This window comes from Amyelois transitella, chromosome 12 (assembly GCF_032362555.1).
Source record: "Amyelois transitella isolate CPQ chromosome 12, ilAmyTran1.1, whole genome shotgun sequence".
NCBI classification, from domain to species: Eukaryota; Metazoa; Arthropoda; class Insecta; order Lepidoptera; family Pyralidae; genus Amyelois; species Amyelois transitella.
Window position 1 is genome coordinate 3,745,394 of NC_083515.1, and position 19,421 is coordinate 3,764,814.

A 19,421-nucleotide genomic window follows, 5' to 3' on the forward strand; every position below is an offset into this window, starting at 1 on the left:
ACGTAGCTTGCCACAATAAGTAGCAACACCGCACAGTGTTGCCATGATGTAAATGAAACAAACTGACAAACTTATTTGGTAAGAACCGTGCGAACTCTGTAAGTCTCGTTATCTTGAGAACAGATTTGACTTAACCGCAACTTTGAGTCAGTGGCCAGTTTCAAAGGAAAACTATGTTGTCAAATAGAATAGTATATTCTGTGAAGTCGAATTGCGGAAACTCTGCACAAGCCGGATGCAGATTTAGCTTTGAAACGAGCTTTTTACTAATTAAATTAGTAAGGTAATTAAACTACTACACTTGCATTAATTAGTTTTATTTGAACGATGTACAAACTTATTTTAAGTACATTCAACCGCACGTCAAGTTACCCAGTAGTAAAATCTATGTGGCTGTATTTATGTGAATTTGCAGTTTGTTATGCTGTTGAAGTTGAAAGAAAAATTTAAATTAAAATTAAGTAAATTTCACCCTGACCTAAAAGACATTTAGAACACATGTAAAAATAAAAAAAGTTGTCAACAACAAAGTTTCAATAGAATGCTTGCATAATGATCTGTACAGCTGAAAGGGGACACTTCATTAAAATGTAGGGGCATGTACCGGCGAAAAAATTCTAAAAGGGACCCTTGGCAAATGCATTGTTACCATGAACTTTCCTTTGACACATTATTTGGCTTTGTTAAAAATGTTGGGCTCTATTCATTTTCCCAGCTAAAAAACGTAGGAAGTTTTGTATATACCTGTTTTTTTTATATGAGGAAATTTATTTTTAACAAAGACTAAATCCTTTTTTCATTATATTCTTAGCAAATAATTTTGAGCTTAGAAACATGATCAGTATTTTTTCATAGCAGATTTAAAGCAAGAGAGCCAGTCATGCATCGCAGAAATCTACGAGCTCTTCAAACATCTAACTCAGCAAAACAACGAAAAATCTTTTTCTGACTTCCTTATTAAGTGAAGAGTCGAGGTATGCTATCCTATCGTTCATTGGCTCACATATCAGTTATGCTGTACTGTGCACAATTATCATAACTAGAAACCCGCGAAGTTGTGCATGATGAACTAAGCAATTCACAGAAATGTAAATAATACCTGCTAAGATTTCTCAGAAGCAATTACTGTATAGTCACTATTCATATCATGAATTCGTTTTTTAATTCACTTAACTTCTTTCAAACCTCTTAACTTTTAGCAGTGTATGAACAAACGAAACAACTACGAAAACAGCTTACCGTGAAACGAATCCACAATTTTAGCATTTACCGTAAAAAAGTGAAAAGAAAACATTGCGTTTCTAGACGGAACGCTGGGTGTGACTTAAAGGCTCTTATTACTAGAAGACTAGAGTTCAATTTGACCCGTCGGGAGTAAAGTGGGAATAGAAAGCTTCGCTTATTTGAAAACATGTGTGCACAAAGAGGTCTGGTTGCATCGCAGTCTGTCCTTTGATATGCTGGAGAGAAAATCAAGGCTCTATAAAGGTTTTATTGTTGACTTGCTGCATACAAGACTGTTCATGGAATGCTGAGATTTTATTCAAAATATAAAGGATAAAAGCTGTACTCAACAATCAACATGTTGTCAATACGTTTCGAAAGTCGTTTGACATTTAGGTAGTTCGGAAAAGCATTCATACTATGAACTTTAAAGCCATTGTACGTCGTTCGAACCAAAAGTTGAGAAAGATGAACGATAAAGAACCTAAAGGATGAATCAAAAACAAAAAACGTAACAACACTTCAATTCCACATACTTACGACATATAATCACGGCTTTAATCAATACGGAGAAGTCAAAGCCCAGTAGGTCTCGAAAAAGACGGTGAGTTCATATTCACTTTAAATTTAATTATATTAATAACAAAAAAATATATTTTAAATAACACAATGTTCATAAGTTCAATCTTTACTCTTTGTCTATCCCAAGAAGTACAACAAATTTATTGTAAATATAGTAAATTATTGAAAGAGAAAACTATAAGGAAAAGTAAAATTTTAATTTAATGATAAAATAATGAAGTGCCCTCTCAAAAGAAATTAAAATTTGAGATCTATTTTTTATTCCATCGGCAACGTCCGACGCCCTCATTTAATTAGTTAAAAAATAATAATACTAACTCAAAATAAATTTTGTTCTTCATTTAATTGCGAAGTACTATTTGTCAAGAACATTCTTTAAAATAAAATGACTACGAAATCTGAATATAATAGTCGTTCTACATTTCCGTATAAAAATGCTGGGATTCCGCACTTTGCTCATAAAAATAGCGGACAATTTATGGCGCCATATAAAATCAGTGAAGAAAATAATGGTGTTGACTTTACGTTCCTCGTTTCAAATGAATTCATTCAAAAATGTCAGTCCATTTGTAAAGAGTGAAATATTAAAGCTTGAGGCTCGATTATTTAAAAATCGGAGACGCTATCGCGATTCTTCCCGTAAGATTGTGTTCGTTTAGTGAAAATGAAAAATAACTTGATCGCTGTAAGATACGGATGATGAAAATGAAAGAGTCGATTAAGTGACGCAATAGTAATAAGTGCTTGCTTCTGAATCACATGGTCCCAAGTTCTTATCGTGAAAACAAACTTTTAAATATATTTATATTAACTATATAGTATTAATGTATTGAATAATAGATTCAATTATCTCTGTTGGGATCCCCTGTTGAAAATAATAATTGGTATTATAATTAAAAGCGCTTGAAATAAGGCTTCTATATAAGGGACACAGTCGTCCCTTGGAACAAACTCCTTTGTTAGTCCAAAAATGAGATGATTCCTTCAAATAGATAAACAAGGCGGGATATCCAGATCGCTTTCTCTAATGTTTTAAAATTGATATTGAATAATTAAAAATATTATACAACAAGCGCATTTGTTCATATTTATAAAAATGTATGCTGTTTTTATATATGTTTCGTCTTAATAATTGCTATTTATTGACAGAGACCGAGTGACTGACCTATTATAATAATATATTTATTTATCACTAAATAGACCTTACAAATCTGGAACTGTACAGGGTTGTACTCTAAAAAGGGTTTTTTCCAAAATTCCTATGGGAACGGTTATTACTTTTTCTGAGCCACCGATGTTTCTAGTCTTCTTATATATAAAAATGAATCGCTAAATGTGTTGGTAAGCGCATAACTCAAGAACGCCTGGACCAATTTGGCCAATTCTTTTTTTTTTTAATATTCGTCGTAGTTCAAGGATGGTTTTTACTGCGAAAAAATACCAAATAATTGCCTGAAAAACCTTAAAAACAGTCCTTTTCTTTATCCCATACAAACGTTTTCTAACTAATACGTACAGTCAATTTGAGCTTTATTGCTAATGTATAAAGTTCACTGTTGTCTAAGCAATGTAGGTCTAATAGATAGGAACAAAAAACTGTCATATTACAAATCTTTTTGACAGAACGAAGTCTGTCGGGTCCGCTAGTTATAAATAAAAGAAGACATCTTTATCTACATACTTCAATATTTAATACTTTTTTTTAAGTGAAAATTGATTTAAGAGCTAACATCGTTGACGCAAATTTGTTTATCCACTTAATTCTAATGACCTGTAAAATTAATCTATGCCCACGCGGCCCTTAACGGTTCATAAGCTACGATAGAGAAAAATAACCATGTAACCTTTCACTTTAACCCTTTAAACGCCACGCCACTCTTAAAACTAGACGCGTAGTTGAAAATTTCAGATAGTCGACACTGTAGATTGACGGCCTCTGTGACGCAGCGGTAGTGCGCTTGTCTGTGACACCGGAGGTCCCGGGTTCGAATCCCGGTCAGCAGGCCAATTCTGCTATTTGTTAACCGAAACAATTCGGATGCGTTTCAGCTTGGTTACAGTTGCGTTTATATTGTCAAACGGTATTCCAGTAACTTAACGTTGATAGCTGAAACGCAAATGAAACGGAAGCGGTTGGTATTTGCTGCCGATGCAAAACCGTAACTTTGGACAATTCAACCAATGCAGAACCGTTGCGTTTCGGCCGGACCAACTGTCAAAAACTTATCAGAATACGAAATAATAGCCGAACGGAAAACGGAAGGTTACGTGTCCTTTAGTAGAATACGACAACCAAACCGTTTCGGCTGCGTAACCAATGCGTTACGGCTTCGTTTTGACAAATTGTTAGTAGAATACCAAAAGTTGTAATCAATGCGTTTCAGATCCGTTTCGGATTAAAATAAAATAGCAGAATTGACATGCAGGGCATGATGAAAAAAGAACTTTTACTGATTTGCCTGGGTCTTGGATGTTTATCTACGATATTTACATATAAAGATTAAAACTAAATTAAATATACCAGGATCCAATCACATTCCTGGCCGAAAGGTAAAAAAAAATCGACTTGACAACCAATACGGTCAGAGTGGAAGCCAATATTCGGATATTTTTACGACATTTTTAGTACCGGCTGGAGCCACGATAACTGTATTATTGTATTGTCTAACGATTTTACTATATTTTTTGCATTGTAATTTTAGAAATTTAATTAGGTCATGTCAGTTAAATAAAGGATTATTTTATTTATCACCAAAAACATAAAAATAAAAATATTTCTTGTTGATTTATTACACCAAGCCTTTGAGACTATTGGCTCTGTCTTCTACGGGGAAGACAGAGCCAATAGTCAAAAAGCTAAAGATATGTATTTTTACATCTTCCTTTATCCTTTTAGAGGCCAGCGAACGTTGTGTTATAAAATTATTGAAACAAGGAGAAAACATAATAACCATGCGCAGTGGATATTACCTAAACTAATATCATAGAGTATAAACCGAAATGCTTTCAACGAAAATAACAATTGCTATCTCCGTTTGCTCCTCTAACTTGTATTATGAAAAGCCGACCCAAATTCATTATTTTAATTATCCGTTAAGGAAATAGAATTCAAATTGAATTAATAATAATTTAGCAAGTCGATACTGACATGAAGAAACTTATGAATGTGGATGAAGCGAAAGAAGTTTGCATGGATCGTGACAAGTGGGAAGAAGTCGTCTACCCCTCCGTAAACAGGCCCGATTTTATGTATTTAGCTGTAGAGTTTAAGTTAGTTAAAACTGGAATATGAAAAAATTCATCGGATAAGTGTCGAGAATTGCCTAATATTTTGACACATTAATTTGAGGATGGAAGACATGGAAGTATATAGAAAGTAGAGAAAAACAGATAGATTACTAAACTCACTTAATCTCACGTTAGTCACAAACATGGAAGTAACAATAAATTAAGTTCGGAAACGAGGTTCGTCACACTTTGATCTTTATGTAACTTTTATATTGTGTAAAGTAGGTACTTACTTAGTTCTTAAATTTATTAATACTCTTAACTTAAACATTTTCTGGGTTAACATGAGGATTTTATGATATCTATTGAGATGTTTTAATTGATTTAGTTACCTATATCTGCTATTAATCTCGTGACAAAGTAATCGTAGTGGGCTATTAAATGAGGAAAAACTTTAGTGATAACTTAAAAAATTCACCGTATTTTTAACCGTGTTAATTTGCTCAATCAAGAAGCTATAGTTTCAATTAAAATTTAAATGCATTAGTTGTCTTGTTGTGCACAGCAATATTTAAACCGAGAAACCCTCCGAAAACATTGATTGAAATTAACGATTCATTAATTGATGCCTTTCCATTAAGTATCGGGTACAGAACGCCGAAAAAGGCACGTTTTGCGGAAGACCGCAAACATGGAACCCCGTAATCAGCCTTCCTGGGTCTCTAATTAATTGCAAGCGAAAATCTGGAATGTCTAAATACAGAAAATAGTGAGTGGGAACAAAATGGTATTTTAAAAAAGACCTGAGTTCTATGGCACCTGAAATGTTTTTTTTTTTACAAAATGAGATACCGACCAAGGTAATGTGCTTGTCTCTGACACACAAAGTCCCGGGTCCAAAGTTAGAAGCTAGCCCCAAAGTAAGTTCGAGATTTTAAAAGGGTACTAACTAAACCATACTATATTATCATTTTATAACCAATAAATAAATATAGATGAACTTCAGACCAAGATCAATCAAAAATAACATCATAACCTGATCGAGAAGGAAACCCAGTTCCTATGATTCAAGAGGAAACAACTCAACTACAGCTCCAAACAGGCAGTTTATTTTTAAAAAAGTACACAAACCTTTCACTATTTCATGTCCTTCTGCATTCTCCTTATTCTGTAATGGGGCAGTAACGACTGTGCTATTGTGTATTATTTCAGGTAGAATAATAGCATTTAGGCCCATTAGCCGAACACCGATGAATACGCTACTTTATAGCCATTGTTGCATGCAAATAACGTTATACTTTTTCGTCGGTTTGTTAGCTCGTTATAAGCGCGTTGCGGTGCGTTGTGGGAAGGTTGCGAGCTTGGTTGGGTGGTTTCTTTTGTTTCACAACAAATATGTAGAATTTATAGCAATGAGTATGTAAATTGGATATTGTAGCCGACTTTTACCTTCTTAGGGTGGTTTGTACTTTATTCCTATTATGATAAAAAACTTTAACAAACTGTCAATTTAAGCGGTTCATAAAAAAAACTGTATTGCACCGCTTTTGTTTATTTATACGAATTATGATCGCCTTAAATTAAAAGTCAATGTCAAATACTTAACCTAAATTGTAATATTTTTATGGCACATTTCACGCTGATTGTCATATGATCATACAATAATTCATTGCTAGAACATGCCCATATATTGGCAAATGGTGCTACTGGAACCACGCAAATAAAAGAGAGTTCTTACCTAGGATGACAACATATAGATTTTTGTTAAAAAAAAACCAAGTTTATCACTATACCTTTGTTATACATTTGTAACCTATTACTACATAGAATACATACAAATTTCCTTAACGGTCATAACACATGGTTCGAGAGAATATCAATGCTGGTAATCCTACTGAACTGCGTGACCTTGGGAATGTACCAACCCTGCGTCGACGATCAATGTGTCACGAACAGATGCAAAATATTACAGGTAAGTTCTTTTAAATGCTGCGTACCCTTTACTGTAATTTTCAAACATAAAATGGACCAAATATTTACTTGGTAGATGAAAATTGTAAGTAGGTTCCTAGTAATATTTTTTTTTATTATTTAAGTTCAAAATATCTTAAAGCAAATATTTAAGAAATAGTAACAATGGCCACTAACAGTTTCAGACTGATTTTTTTAATTTAAAAAAATAACAAATACTATTGTCTTTTGTTTCTTTTTGAATGCGCGCGAAAATATTCGCCGTGTACTTACCTAAATGCATACATTCGTGTTATTTTATGTTTTTGCAAACATTATTTAATTTCTACAGGTTTTTGATGACATCATCTTCGCTTTTTTCACATTGGAGATGACGATCAAAATGGTGGCAATGGGAGTTTACGGCCATGGTACTTACTTAGCAGATTCGTGGAATAGACTCGATTTTTTCATTGTAATGGCAGGGTAAGTAAATAACAAAAATATTCATAGTTATAGAAATAGTCTCTTTTATGACAACAGCAATACAATTTTGTATATTGTTAAAATAAAAAGTTCTCTTAAAATAAATTTCTTTTTTAGGGCATTGGAGTATGCACTTAATGTAGAAAATATAAACTTATCAGCCATAAGAACAATTCGAGTATTACGACCTCTACGAGCAATTAACAGGATACCAAGTAAGTTATAAAATCATTTACACCATATTGACGGGCAAAATAGCTATATAACTTAGATAAAACGTAAAAAAAATCAATTCGCTCAACAATAAATGACATAATCTTGATAACATCGGAACATTAAAAACACTAAAAACTTTTAAGATAGGTATAGTTTTAATATAGACATCCAAATATTTCACTAAGATTGATTATTAAAAATTAACATTATTCAACATAACAAAATTCATTCTAAAATCTGAAAGAAAACGGCTGCAAGGATCGCGGCAAGTGGCAGATTTGGTCTCTGCCTACTCCTCCGAGAAAGAGGTGCGATTTAATGAACTCGTATGTCAGCAGCAACAAGTTCACTGCTAAACATAGGACTTCAGAGACCTCCACCTTGACCTACATCTACCGTTTTGAAACCTTAATGAGGCTTTAAAATATCAGCCTTTATTCCTCTTAGCGTAAGTCCCTGTAAGAATCTCACTTTTCGAATCCGGGGCACTCTTTTAACTACGCCTCTGGTTTGGGTACAATACAAATTATCTATTTATTGCCCATAAAAAAATACAGAGGTAGTAGAAACATACATTAATATGGGTATATCAGGATTTTTCACGAAACTTCTCCCGTCTGACCTCAGCAACCTTTGCAGAAAAACCTAACCCATATTAAAACATTAGCCGTTTGTTTAATATTAATTCAAACGTGGTCTTCTGATTGGCTAGTTGTATTAATGTACTCTGTCGGTTCAACCGGGAACTTTGGCCCAGTGAATCTAACATTTAGCTAGTTCAGGCTCTTTGCTCGATGTTTCTAACTGAAATAGACTCTCCAGCTTGAAATAGCACAGTGGAATTTTAAAAGTGATTTTTACCGTATTTTTCGTTGGTACATTTTAGTAAAATACCATAATAAGTAATTTCACGACTGAATTCGAATAATATTGTGCATCTAAGTGAAATAAATTTATTGGTTAAATCAAAAAACCCTCTATAATTTACAAACGTTTTGTAAGTATAGAGACATTAAGCGAATACTTTACTTTTGCATATTAAGTAATTGATTATTTTTATCAAATGTTAGAGATAGAAAACAGAGTCTTGTTTTTCACCAAATATATACCTTTATAGGTATTCGTAAGAACCAAACTAATCTCTCTTCTATTGAAATTGTTTTCCTATTGAATAGTTTCAGAATCACAAGTTAAAGAGTGGTCGTAAAGTGCTAGCTTAACCATTGATGAGCGGTTCAACAGCACTAAACCTCACTTCAGAATTAAGACTGAAGAATACTTTTGTCTGACCCCCACCCCTCCAAGACATTGGCTTCAATTCATTCTTTTTATTTTATTTATACTATGTTTTTTGTCGATATTAGGTTTATCTTCTATGTCTACTTATATATTTGCTCGCACAGTTACGACTTTCACAACGTGTGACGTGGCAAAAAGTATATTCTATTTTTTGATCCCAGACTAACATGGGTGATAGAATTTTATGATTTATTATTAAAATTAAAATATAAAAGAGATTTTATAAAATTTCGAAATCATCACAGATATACGCAAAAAAAGATTAATATCATGAATTACATACAATATTAACTTGAATAATTTTGTAAAACCGGAATATTTTGTTTGAGTTAAACCCTGGAATGACAAAAGAGAATAAATGAGAATATTTTATCGTTTCTCTTTAATGTCATAACCTAAAATTTAAACCAATAATATTGTGCCTACTAAACTAACTAACCAATAACACAAAACTAATAACTCCGCAAGCAACGGTTTCAACGCCAATAAAGTTTAACGCTGCAAGGTAACCGTTGCAATAATGGCCCTCAGAAGAAATCCGTATCTACGGGTGGCACTTATAGAAATTAACCGGGGGCGAAACGAGAGCAGGCGTGGGTGTCGATCGATCCGAGCAACAAGTGAACCCGGCCGAGGCCTCGTAAGGCTTGCGCACACTTTAGATTTTAAGCTATGTATACACAGCAGTAAAATGTACTGCCAAACGAGCGTATTAGTCCGTCGACTTTGAAAAAGCAAATTTTTAAATTGCTTTCCAATAGGACCCTAAAGCAATTTAAAAATTTGATATCATTTTCTACCATTATAGTACTAGGTATAAGTTTGCTTATTCGATTCGACAATTTCAATAACATAAACTTTTAATCTTATTAAATATAGTGCCCTGCTATGTAAACAGAAATTTTAATTTAGCTTTATATTCACCTCGCGAGTATGCAAATATGTTTGATTAATCAACATTGCTTCAACAAGCCGGAAAATTTTCCACGTAATTTAATACTGTAAGAGACAATGCTAATATTATTACAAGTCTATGTTCCTAATACCTACAACTTAAGGATTGTCAAGGCAAGAGTGAATAATCATTTTTAGATAAATGCTTACTTTAAGAAGATTGGTGAAACGCACTGAAATTTCAAGTAAAATATGAAAAATGAACCCAGGACCTCCGGTGTCATCGACAAGCGCACCACCGCTGCGCCACAGAGGCCGTTAATTGTATTATTAATCAACAAAAATAAATAAGATTTCACGTATGTGGTAATTGAATTATTTGGATTAATTAAAAATCATAATATAAATAGAGTATGCTTACTCAGACTGAATAACATACAAAGTGACATTGATAAAGGTCAATACTTAACGGCTCTAGTAAAGCCTTAAGCTTGTATCATATAACACACCAAACAGAGGCCCCTCAATGTGGCCGACAGGCATGTTAGACCGCTTAGATTAAAAAAAAGAAAAACATACATGAATAAAATCACGCCTATTTTCCGGAGTGGTAGGCAGAGACTGCATTTCACTTGCTTCGATCCTGGCATACTTCTTTTGTTTCATCCACATTCATAAATATCTTCATGCAAATTCGGCGGTTTCAGGTACTCTTGACCAGACCTTTCGCCATGACATTCCTAATTTTATGTACTTTCTTTTAGGCCTTCCCACTCCTTCCTAAAGAAAAACTGTACAAAAAATTTGAAATAGATTATACTCTTCTTGTTCCTTCACTCTCAATTAATTATTTTAATAGTTATTATTTTAATACCTAAGTCAGGATTAAAATTACTAATTAGCAAAAAATTACGCTCTCTCACCTATCTGCAATCTGGGAAGCTGCAAGAGATAAGGCACGTTAAACACTCCCGACAAAGTCTCGAGTCTCAAGAGGTTTTTGCTAAATAGCCGGCTAGTCTAAAAGTATTACGGAAAAGTTAGGCTTTAATAAGAATTAAGGATTATGTGCACTTTATTAGGAAACCTTCTTAGTATTATAAAATCTTGTTACAGTAGATATTATGTACATACAGAATAACTTGCATTTTTAAACGACTCCAATTTTCAAGCAAGCTTGCTAAGAATGTAATACGCCATCATTTCTCGTATTAGACCCGGTTACATCGTTACCGCTCTAGAGTGGAACCCAGGGTGCACCAATGACCACGATCTTGAATTACATAAGTTAGGTTTTTACTACTTTGATCTCTGCAACCTTTTGCAAACTAATCGATTTTGGATCTTAAAATAACAGACCCAGTTGCTTGAATGTGCAGTTTTTCTCACTTGTTTACCCTCACCGTAAGAACACTTCTCTAGCAATCATTCTAATGAATATATATATATATAACATAACTCATAATTTAAGATTTGAACCCGTGCGTCACTGTCCATTATGCTTTTTGATTTGGGCACCTTAACTATAACACCACCGACGATCGAAGAGAATAACGCGTCAATATGCTAAAACACACGAAACAGGTGTGCATACATACATACATACATACATATGATCACGTCTATATCCCTTGCGGGGTAGACAGAGCCAACAGTCTTGCAAAGACTGAAGTCCACGTTCAGCTATTGGGCTTAATGATAGAATTGAGATTCAAATAGTGACAGGTTGCTAACCCATCGCCTAAAAAAGAATCCCAAGTTTGTAAGCCTATCCCTTAGTCGCCTTTTACGACATCCATGGGAAAGAGATGGGAGTGGTCCTATTCTTTTTTTTTCGAATGGTGCCGGAAACCACACGGCACTGGTGTGCAACAGGTGTGCAATAATTGCATATTCCAAATCTCACAAACATAACTCACATATCCAAGCGTCCTTACTAGATAGTGAATAATATTAGACATTACACCAGAGGGGCAACCGATCCTAAATAAATAATACTAAAACAAGCAAGCTCGGCGCTCAGTATGCAAAATGTTTAAATTTAACTTCATGCTCTAGACAGCATGTTTAATGACATCGCTGGTATGTGAGGCCAATACGGAACAAGTCGACATCGCCATATCAGTTAGTTACAGACTCAATACAATTTACATATTAAACAGTTACGCTTCCTCGATTTCTAACGTAATTTTGTTTGTAGGAGATGCTCTCAGCTCACAGCCTTTCTCGTTTATATTAGGATTGCTTTAGCGCAAACCGACATAAAAAGTAATGAAAATAAAAAATTTGATACGCGTAAAATAGGACCCGAATTAGTAGGAAATATGCAGGTTGATAATATTATCAATAAAGTATGTTATCCATTTCGTTGTTCTTGTATGAGTTAGTATAAATAATTAAGAGAGGACTAGTCTCAATATTTATCCCAAAAAATACATATTCACAAAAAATCCAATACCTCGGAGCATCATTCTCCTGGCGGTTATAAAGCAATGTTTATAACCAGAGCGAGTCTTATATCTACCTTCTGGATCCCTATTCATAACTGGGTAAATATTTTATTATCATGGTTATACAAAAGAATGTAGAACAATATAAAAGTTCACAGAAACAAATTCAACAAGTTGAAGATTCCAAACTTGGCGCTGGTATTACGGCATTTTGCCATTATTAATATAAAAAGAAAAACCCATCTGTGGCGCGGCAACTGGGACAATGCAACGTAGCCACAAATTAAATCCAGGGCATAGAATAATGAAGGTACAGAATAGATACTCAAAGTGTTGTTAGTATTCCCAGGGAGGGTTTGGCGTATGAGCAGCCGTAAAAAGGTTTTATATCTATCTATACCCTTCAACTATACATGCTTACTAACTGAATGACTGAAATGCCTATGCACAGCCCATACTGGATCTAGAGATTTGAAATTTAGCATGTACTATATGCTTCGTGGTCTAGAGGTGCACTAAGAGAGCATTTCTTGATTTTCCCAAGGGAATGTTTATTCTTGTTTTACGCATTATCGGTTGTATTATAGCGGAACGAGTTATCTTACTCCCAACTCTATCGTTAATATATGCAGCATATAATTTGATGGGATGCGATGTATTCAAAATCTCATAGATTAAAACTTAATTAATGCTTCAGTTAAATGATCCTACACCTACAATCGTTTTTATTGCCGCATGCCACAAGCCCGTTTTTATTGCCCTGCATACTCCTTTCGAGTCAAAAGTCAAATAAATAAGCTAATGATATATCTGTGTAATAGTTATTCTGTGTCCAGCCAGACCGCTCGCTCGCGGTTAGACATACATCGGCACTAATTCGCTTCTGCTGAAATTTATTGCCCCCACGTGTGTTTTTATTCCGTTAGATGGTATGAATCTTTTGATTTACAACTTTGATGTTCATATTGCTCATGTAAAATTTGTAACGCTGACAAGCATTGTTCTTTTTAATAGTGCCATGGAATATTTTCTTTTTTATATGATGTTATATGAGATAGCGGCATATGGAAAAAGGATTTATTTCCATCATAATCGCTTCTATCAATGCATGTGAATTTGTAAAATAAGCTCAAGTTGTTAAAACACATGAGTAGATGCAGACAACGTATTAACGATGTTGTAAAATAACCGGTAGATGTATTAACATCTACCGGTTATTTTAATTATCGAAAATACCTCTAAAATATCTTTAGCCATATATCTAAAACATCTACATCATCTCAACGAAGAGTAATTAGCCAACATGTCTATTAACAAGTCTCTAACGCTGCCGAAATTAGACTTCTGTATCCACGCGGTACTAATCCTCTTCCAAACCCGCCTACTCGTGTATCAAATTAATTGAAATCCATCTGCCAGCCGGGATACTGCACTTCGGCACTAAATAAATCACGGCCCTAAATAATACGGTGCAGTGAACAATTTTAGTTTTTCACAGTCGAGTGAAATTTAGCTGCCACTATGAAATGGCTGTTGAGGGCCTAACTTTTGTGAAGAGTTCCGATTAGTGGTCGATATTCTGGTTTTTGTAACACGAACATTCAGCTAGAGGTTAAAATTACCAAATACTTTATTTTTATAACGAGTCCTTCCCGGAGAAATAAGCAGAGACTACATATTTTCTCTGTCTATTATCTCCATACTTTTTTATTCATCAACATAAATCAATTTTTTATACAAGCTCGGTTTTTTAAGGGTATCTTCACCTGATATTTCAATGAAACTTTTTCGTATGTTCGTCTAGGCGTTCCCCCTACTTACACATGTAACGCTATAATTATTAAAGTAAATACGCGTATATAGCATTCAAACCATCCTCTACGCTAATAACGCCTATCTACGTAATATTTTTATCTTGAACAAAACCTTTGTTAATGATATTTTTTCTATCTTCGCAGGTATGAGAATCTTGGTGATGCTTCTTCTTGACACCTTACCAATGCTTGGAAATGTTCTTCTTTTATGTTTCTTCGTGTTCTTTATATTTGGCATTATCGGAGTTCAACTTTGGGAAGGGATCCTCAGACAACGTTGTGAACTAGTACTTCCACCACATGTTTGGATACCAAAGTACGTAATTTACTAATACTACAATTTTTATTGAAATAGAGTTACCGCAGGTCAAGAGGAAACAAGGTTTACTGATCTCTCTTGTCTTGATGGTAAAATATGCGTGAATTCATGACAAAACTAGGTTCATTACTGAATGCCGCAAAATTTGATATGTTTGTGGATGAAATGGCAGCTGGAAATGACTTTTTCATTTTGTTCCACTTGCTCGCTCGTCTTAGCGGCACGTCCCATCGCTAACGTTGACTGCATGCAATATTTAACGCTTACATCCTACGAACACATCCATGGTTCTGTCATTTTAATATTTAACATTTTTGTACCTTTATTATTTTCTATTATTACTAACATCAATTTTGAATCGCGCATGTTTGAAATCTCAGCTTATTAATATTTCAGACACATGTAAATATTGCATTCTGTCAATACTCATATCGGAACAAACATGTCAGAACAACAATCAGTACACGCATGATCGACCATTCAAAGATGTAGCAAAGTTCATCTTCATTTGCGTGATGCTTTAAAACTGTACGAGATAACAACATTTATATTTTTATTATTTGGAAATTTTGCTACATATCAAGGTTCGTTCACAACAATCAAACATAGTACGATTACCATCATATCAAATGTCAACATAAGCATTAGCCCTAGATACAGACATAGGTATTAGAGGTAGTACATCCGACACTACAATCATCAAATGTGTATTATAAATTGCTCTGTAAAAAGGATACACATTTTATGATCAGAACTAATAATTAGATTTTTAGGTACATGACACCCGTCACCTCCTAACTTTATGTTCCAGAGACCTGTCCGAATGGTACAGAGTGCGCGTCAGAGTCAACTCGTAAGGATTCACGATCAAAATTCTATAAATGTTCTGTTAAGAAAATCGAAAACTGTTGTTACGTGTACCTTCACACATCTGCCGTCCAGATGTGCTTCTGTTATCGCTTCCCGTACACGAACTGGCAGTTTTATTAATTCGAGAAACTCTTAAAATTCACAACAAAATTTTCATCGAAATTTTCATGTAGTTTTTAAATTTACCAACAACTGCCAGTTTGTTTTAATTGGATTAAATACGGGTAGTTCTATCGACTTCCTCTACAGTATATTAAATACCACGTATTTTATGTCTATACCTGCCTACACTCATTGTTTCTCTGCAAATAATACCTATATCCGTTCTCCGAAATAGTTTGCACAAATTAATTGTAAATTTCCGAACGTTCCCGCAAATTAGTTGCAATACTTACTTGCTGAAGTATTCGACACTTTATTATCTCAATCAAATTCACACAACAATAATAAAACAGAAAATTACAACAAACATTTTAGTTTATACTACTTCACCTCAAACATAATTTTTGTGGCTAAAAGCTTTTAAATTTGCTAAAACTGCTTACCAAAAGCATCAATATGATAACCTTACTAAGCGTGCATTTATAATTGTGGGTCAGCTCTAATAGCATTACTCGTCCAGATAAGTCCACTAAGTTCAGATCACGCTTGACACTTACGTGAACTGAACGAAGTTCCACTTAATCAAGCTTCTTCATATTAAATTTGCTGTCTAGCTATACAGAACGAAAGTAGGTTATTAAAAATTTAATTACAATGATTTTAGAAATATTTATTTTATCATTGTCATTCCCAAAAACATTATGGCATCAAGACGCGTTATTAGAAATAAAAAAATCAAAGTTCCAAGAGATATTCTGAAGTTGGAGAGAAAAGAGAACCCTTATGGCGATCATCAAGAGAACAAGGGCCCTAACGACCGTCCGCCAAATGATGTGGGTTACAGCTCACGGCCGCGTGCCGCCGAGTCGAGCCCGCTGCTACGTGATAACGACCTTTGGGCCACCGGCGTTAATCTTACCGAGCCACTAACATTTACCTGGCCTTTCTGAAACTCTATTAGCACTTCCAATCAAGAGCTAATTGATCCCGACTCAGATAAATGACCTAAATTTCGAATTTCATTGCTTTAGTATCAGCATGTATCTGCATGTGTCATAATTACCTAAATATAGGGATTGCATGAACTTATTTATGCTTGGTGTTCCCTTCGTAGTATTAATTTTATAACAGGAAATCCATAATTCACCTCATGTATTGTTAGAATTTATTTTAAAGCATTCATTGTTTTTGAAACTCATCCAAATCTCAAAATTGAGAAGTAAATTATCAGAAATGGTTTCTGATAACTTTTTGTACTATAACATCTTTATTAATTTCTATCTTTTGTGCAGGGACTCGCTCCCCTGGGAATTTCCAGAAAAAAATAGCCAATGTTATTCCTATAGGTCTATTCCCTCTGTGTTCCAAATTTCATCAAAACAAAAATACAAATCTTTTCTCTTTGTTATTAGTGTGGATGAACAAGTTTTAATTCACTTTTATATTACAAGAACTTTTAATATCCTTCTTTACAGTTAAATGGATATTATCTCATGTTTAATACTCGTATTATCAAAGTAATTATATCAAATCACATCAAACTCAATATTATAGATTTTGTCTAACAATAGAAAATAATAAAACTTGTAAAATCTCTGAATTTAAAATGTACACGACTCCACCAAATTGGTTTGAAAATTCTATTATTTTTTTAATTCCAATATATATTTGTCTTTTACACAGCATTTCCTACCATTACGAGTTCTCAAAGGAATTGGACTACATATGCACTACTCCAGCGGACAGTGGAATGCATACATGTGGAAACTTCCCTCCATACCGCTACGGTGCGCTGGTCTGCAACGAAACTGCCAAGCCTTACTCCTACAATGCCCCAACAAATACTTCTTGCGTCAATTGGAACCTCTACTATACTAACTGCTCACAGAGAGGCCCCAATCCGTTTCAGGGCACGATATCGTTTGACAATATCGGCCTTGCTTGGGTCGCTATATTTTTGGTAAGTACATAATAAATTTTCGGAAAATTATGCAAATCGTCAAAATGAAAAATTGTTCAAGTATATTCAGAAACACAATGCCGACATTTATAGTTTTAAAACACAAAACATCTAACAATCTAAAATGAATCCTGTCTTTGATACAAAAAAAGTCTATAAACATCACAAAAGTTATGTCTTTGCTTTGTAATTTCTTTGGCTCTCTGGAAGTGAGCTTACATCACGAGCGAAATAAAATATAGCTGTTTTATGTTTACCACGACATATACTATTGTTTATAAAAATATGTGCAAATTTGAAATATGTTTCGAAGATTTATCGCTGTTTATAGTCTGAAATCTTGTTTCCATCATATGACTCTCATTATTTGATCCTTTGATTAGAAGATTCGGCCATAAAATGTATCAAAAATAATCTACTCCAACAGATTGTCAATTCCATTACGTAAAATTTTACTGCCCACCAAGCCACAACTATTATTACCCTACACTAAAGACATCAAAACTGAACTATTATGGTTTTATTACTCCGCCATTTCAATTAATTTCGGGCTTTTAATAGATATACGCTTAAATAAATACTGGCAATGTAGTGTTCTACAAAATATAGTACTTAGGAAGCGATTCATTTGATAGTTCAAATGTAACAGGTTTAACTACAAATTGGCATATGAATCCAAGAGTGAAGTCTTATAAAAAATTATAATATAATTGCATAATGATTACTTGTTCTTCCTGACATTAGTCCCAGTTACAGCCTTACCACTCTAGAAAGGAGCCCGGGGTGGTGATATTGAATGGTAAAGTCGGATTTTTACACGAAACACAAGCGTCTGATCATCGCAACATTTACATGGGAACCTTAACCATTAAAATCATGGTATGATGCCAGTTGCATACTGATTACCTTCATCTTTATTAGATAAGCTTATATCGTATTTATAAATATAGAATCAGTTATACAATGATATCTTTACAGGTAATATCCTTGGAAGGATGGACGGACATAATGTATTACGTACAAGACGCGCATAGCTTCTGGGATTGGATATACTTTGTCCTGCTCATTGTTGTGAGTACATAATAGGTTTCATGCCAAAGTCATACATTGTGTAAGGCAAGGGGTTATATTTTTATTTTTGGATTTACCTCATTAAATTGAAAACATCATTGCTTGTCTTTTTAATTATTGTTAGCTCAATAATCATCATTATTATCCTGGCATACGAGTATGTCCCGGTTATTTCCTCCTACTGAAATAGAAATAGCCATATATGGGCACAATCCAGAAAAATGTACAGTTTAGACACAATTGATCCAATTAATTATAATTTTAAGACCCTATACTGCTTGCCATTGTAACTAATGTAATATTTATATATAAAACAATATCACAATTATATTTATAACATAAAGTAAGCGCAATCAAGTACATTCACGATTAAAATTTAGAATACTGCCTGTAATTTCACTCGCTACATTTTATCCGCACCTTTTAGATCGGTTCGTTCTTCATGATCAATCTCTGCCTCGTCGTCATCGCGACTCAATTCAGCGAGACCAAGAAGCGAGAAATGGAGCGAATGCGAGCTGAGAGAGCCCGCTTCACTTCGTCTTCGACCCTGGCCTCGTCTACCAACAACAGCGAACCAGCGACCTGCTATGCAGAGATTGTGAAGTACGTCGCACATTTGTGGAGGCGGTTTAAACGGAGAATGGCTAAGAAGATCAGGTAAGTAATGGTGTATATTTATTAATTTATTCGCACATACGTTTCTGTAGCCAAATGAGATTTACTTAAGGTTTATTTTACTTTATATGTTCTCACATTTAAATCCGAATTGAAGGGATATAGACGTGACTACATACACGTGAAATACATACACGCGTATGTATGCATTTCAGGTAACATTTTGTTGCATAATTTTTTTTAATTTTTAGCATCTTTTTAGAGTATGCTATTATTGCAATTAAACCAGGAAAAATCTCAGTGAATGTCATTATAATTATTAATATCTACTTATTTCT

General features: G+C 34.1%; 1 protein-coding gene across 1 annotated transcript in view; it reads left to right on the forward strand.

The window, feature by feature from the left end:
• Positions 1–19,421, forward strand: part of LOC106142599 (voltage-dependent T-type calcium channel subunit alpha-1G) — a 49,842-nt gene that overhangs the window by 10,473 nt on the left and 19,948 nt on the right. The window contains exons 2-8 of the mRNA XM_060946889.1: positions 6,894–7,006; positions 7,337–7,470; positions 7,588–7,685; positions 14,288–14,459; positions 17,118–17,394; positions 18,373–18,465; positions 18,893–19,125. Of these exons, the coding sequence (XP_060802872.1) occupies positions 6,914–7,006; positions 7,337–7,470; positions 7,588–7,685; positions 14,288–14,459; positions 17,118–17,394; positions 18,373–18,465; positions 18,893–19,125 (1,100 nt within the window). The 5' untranslated portion in view covers positions 6,894–6,913. The remainder of the gene's footprint in view (positions 1–6,893; positions 7,007–7,336; positions 7,471–7,587; positions 7,686–14,287; positions 14,460–17,117; positions 17,395–18,372; positions 18,466–18,892; positions 19,126–19,421) is intronic.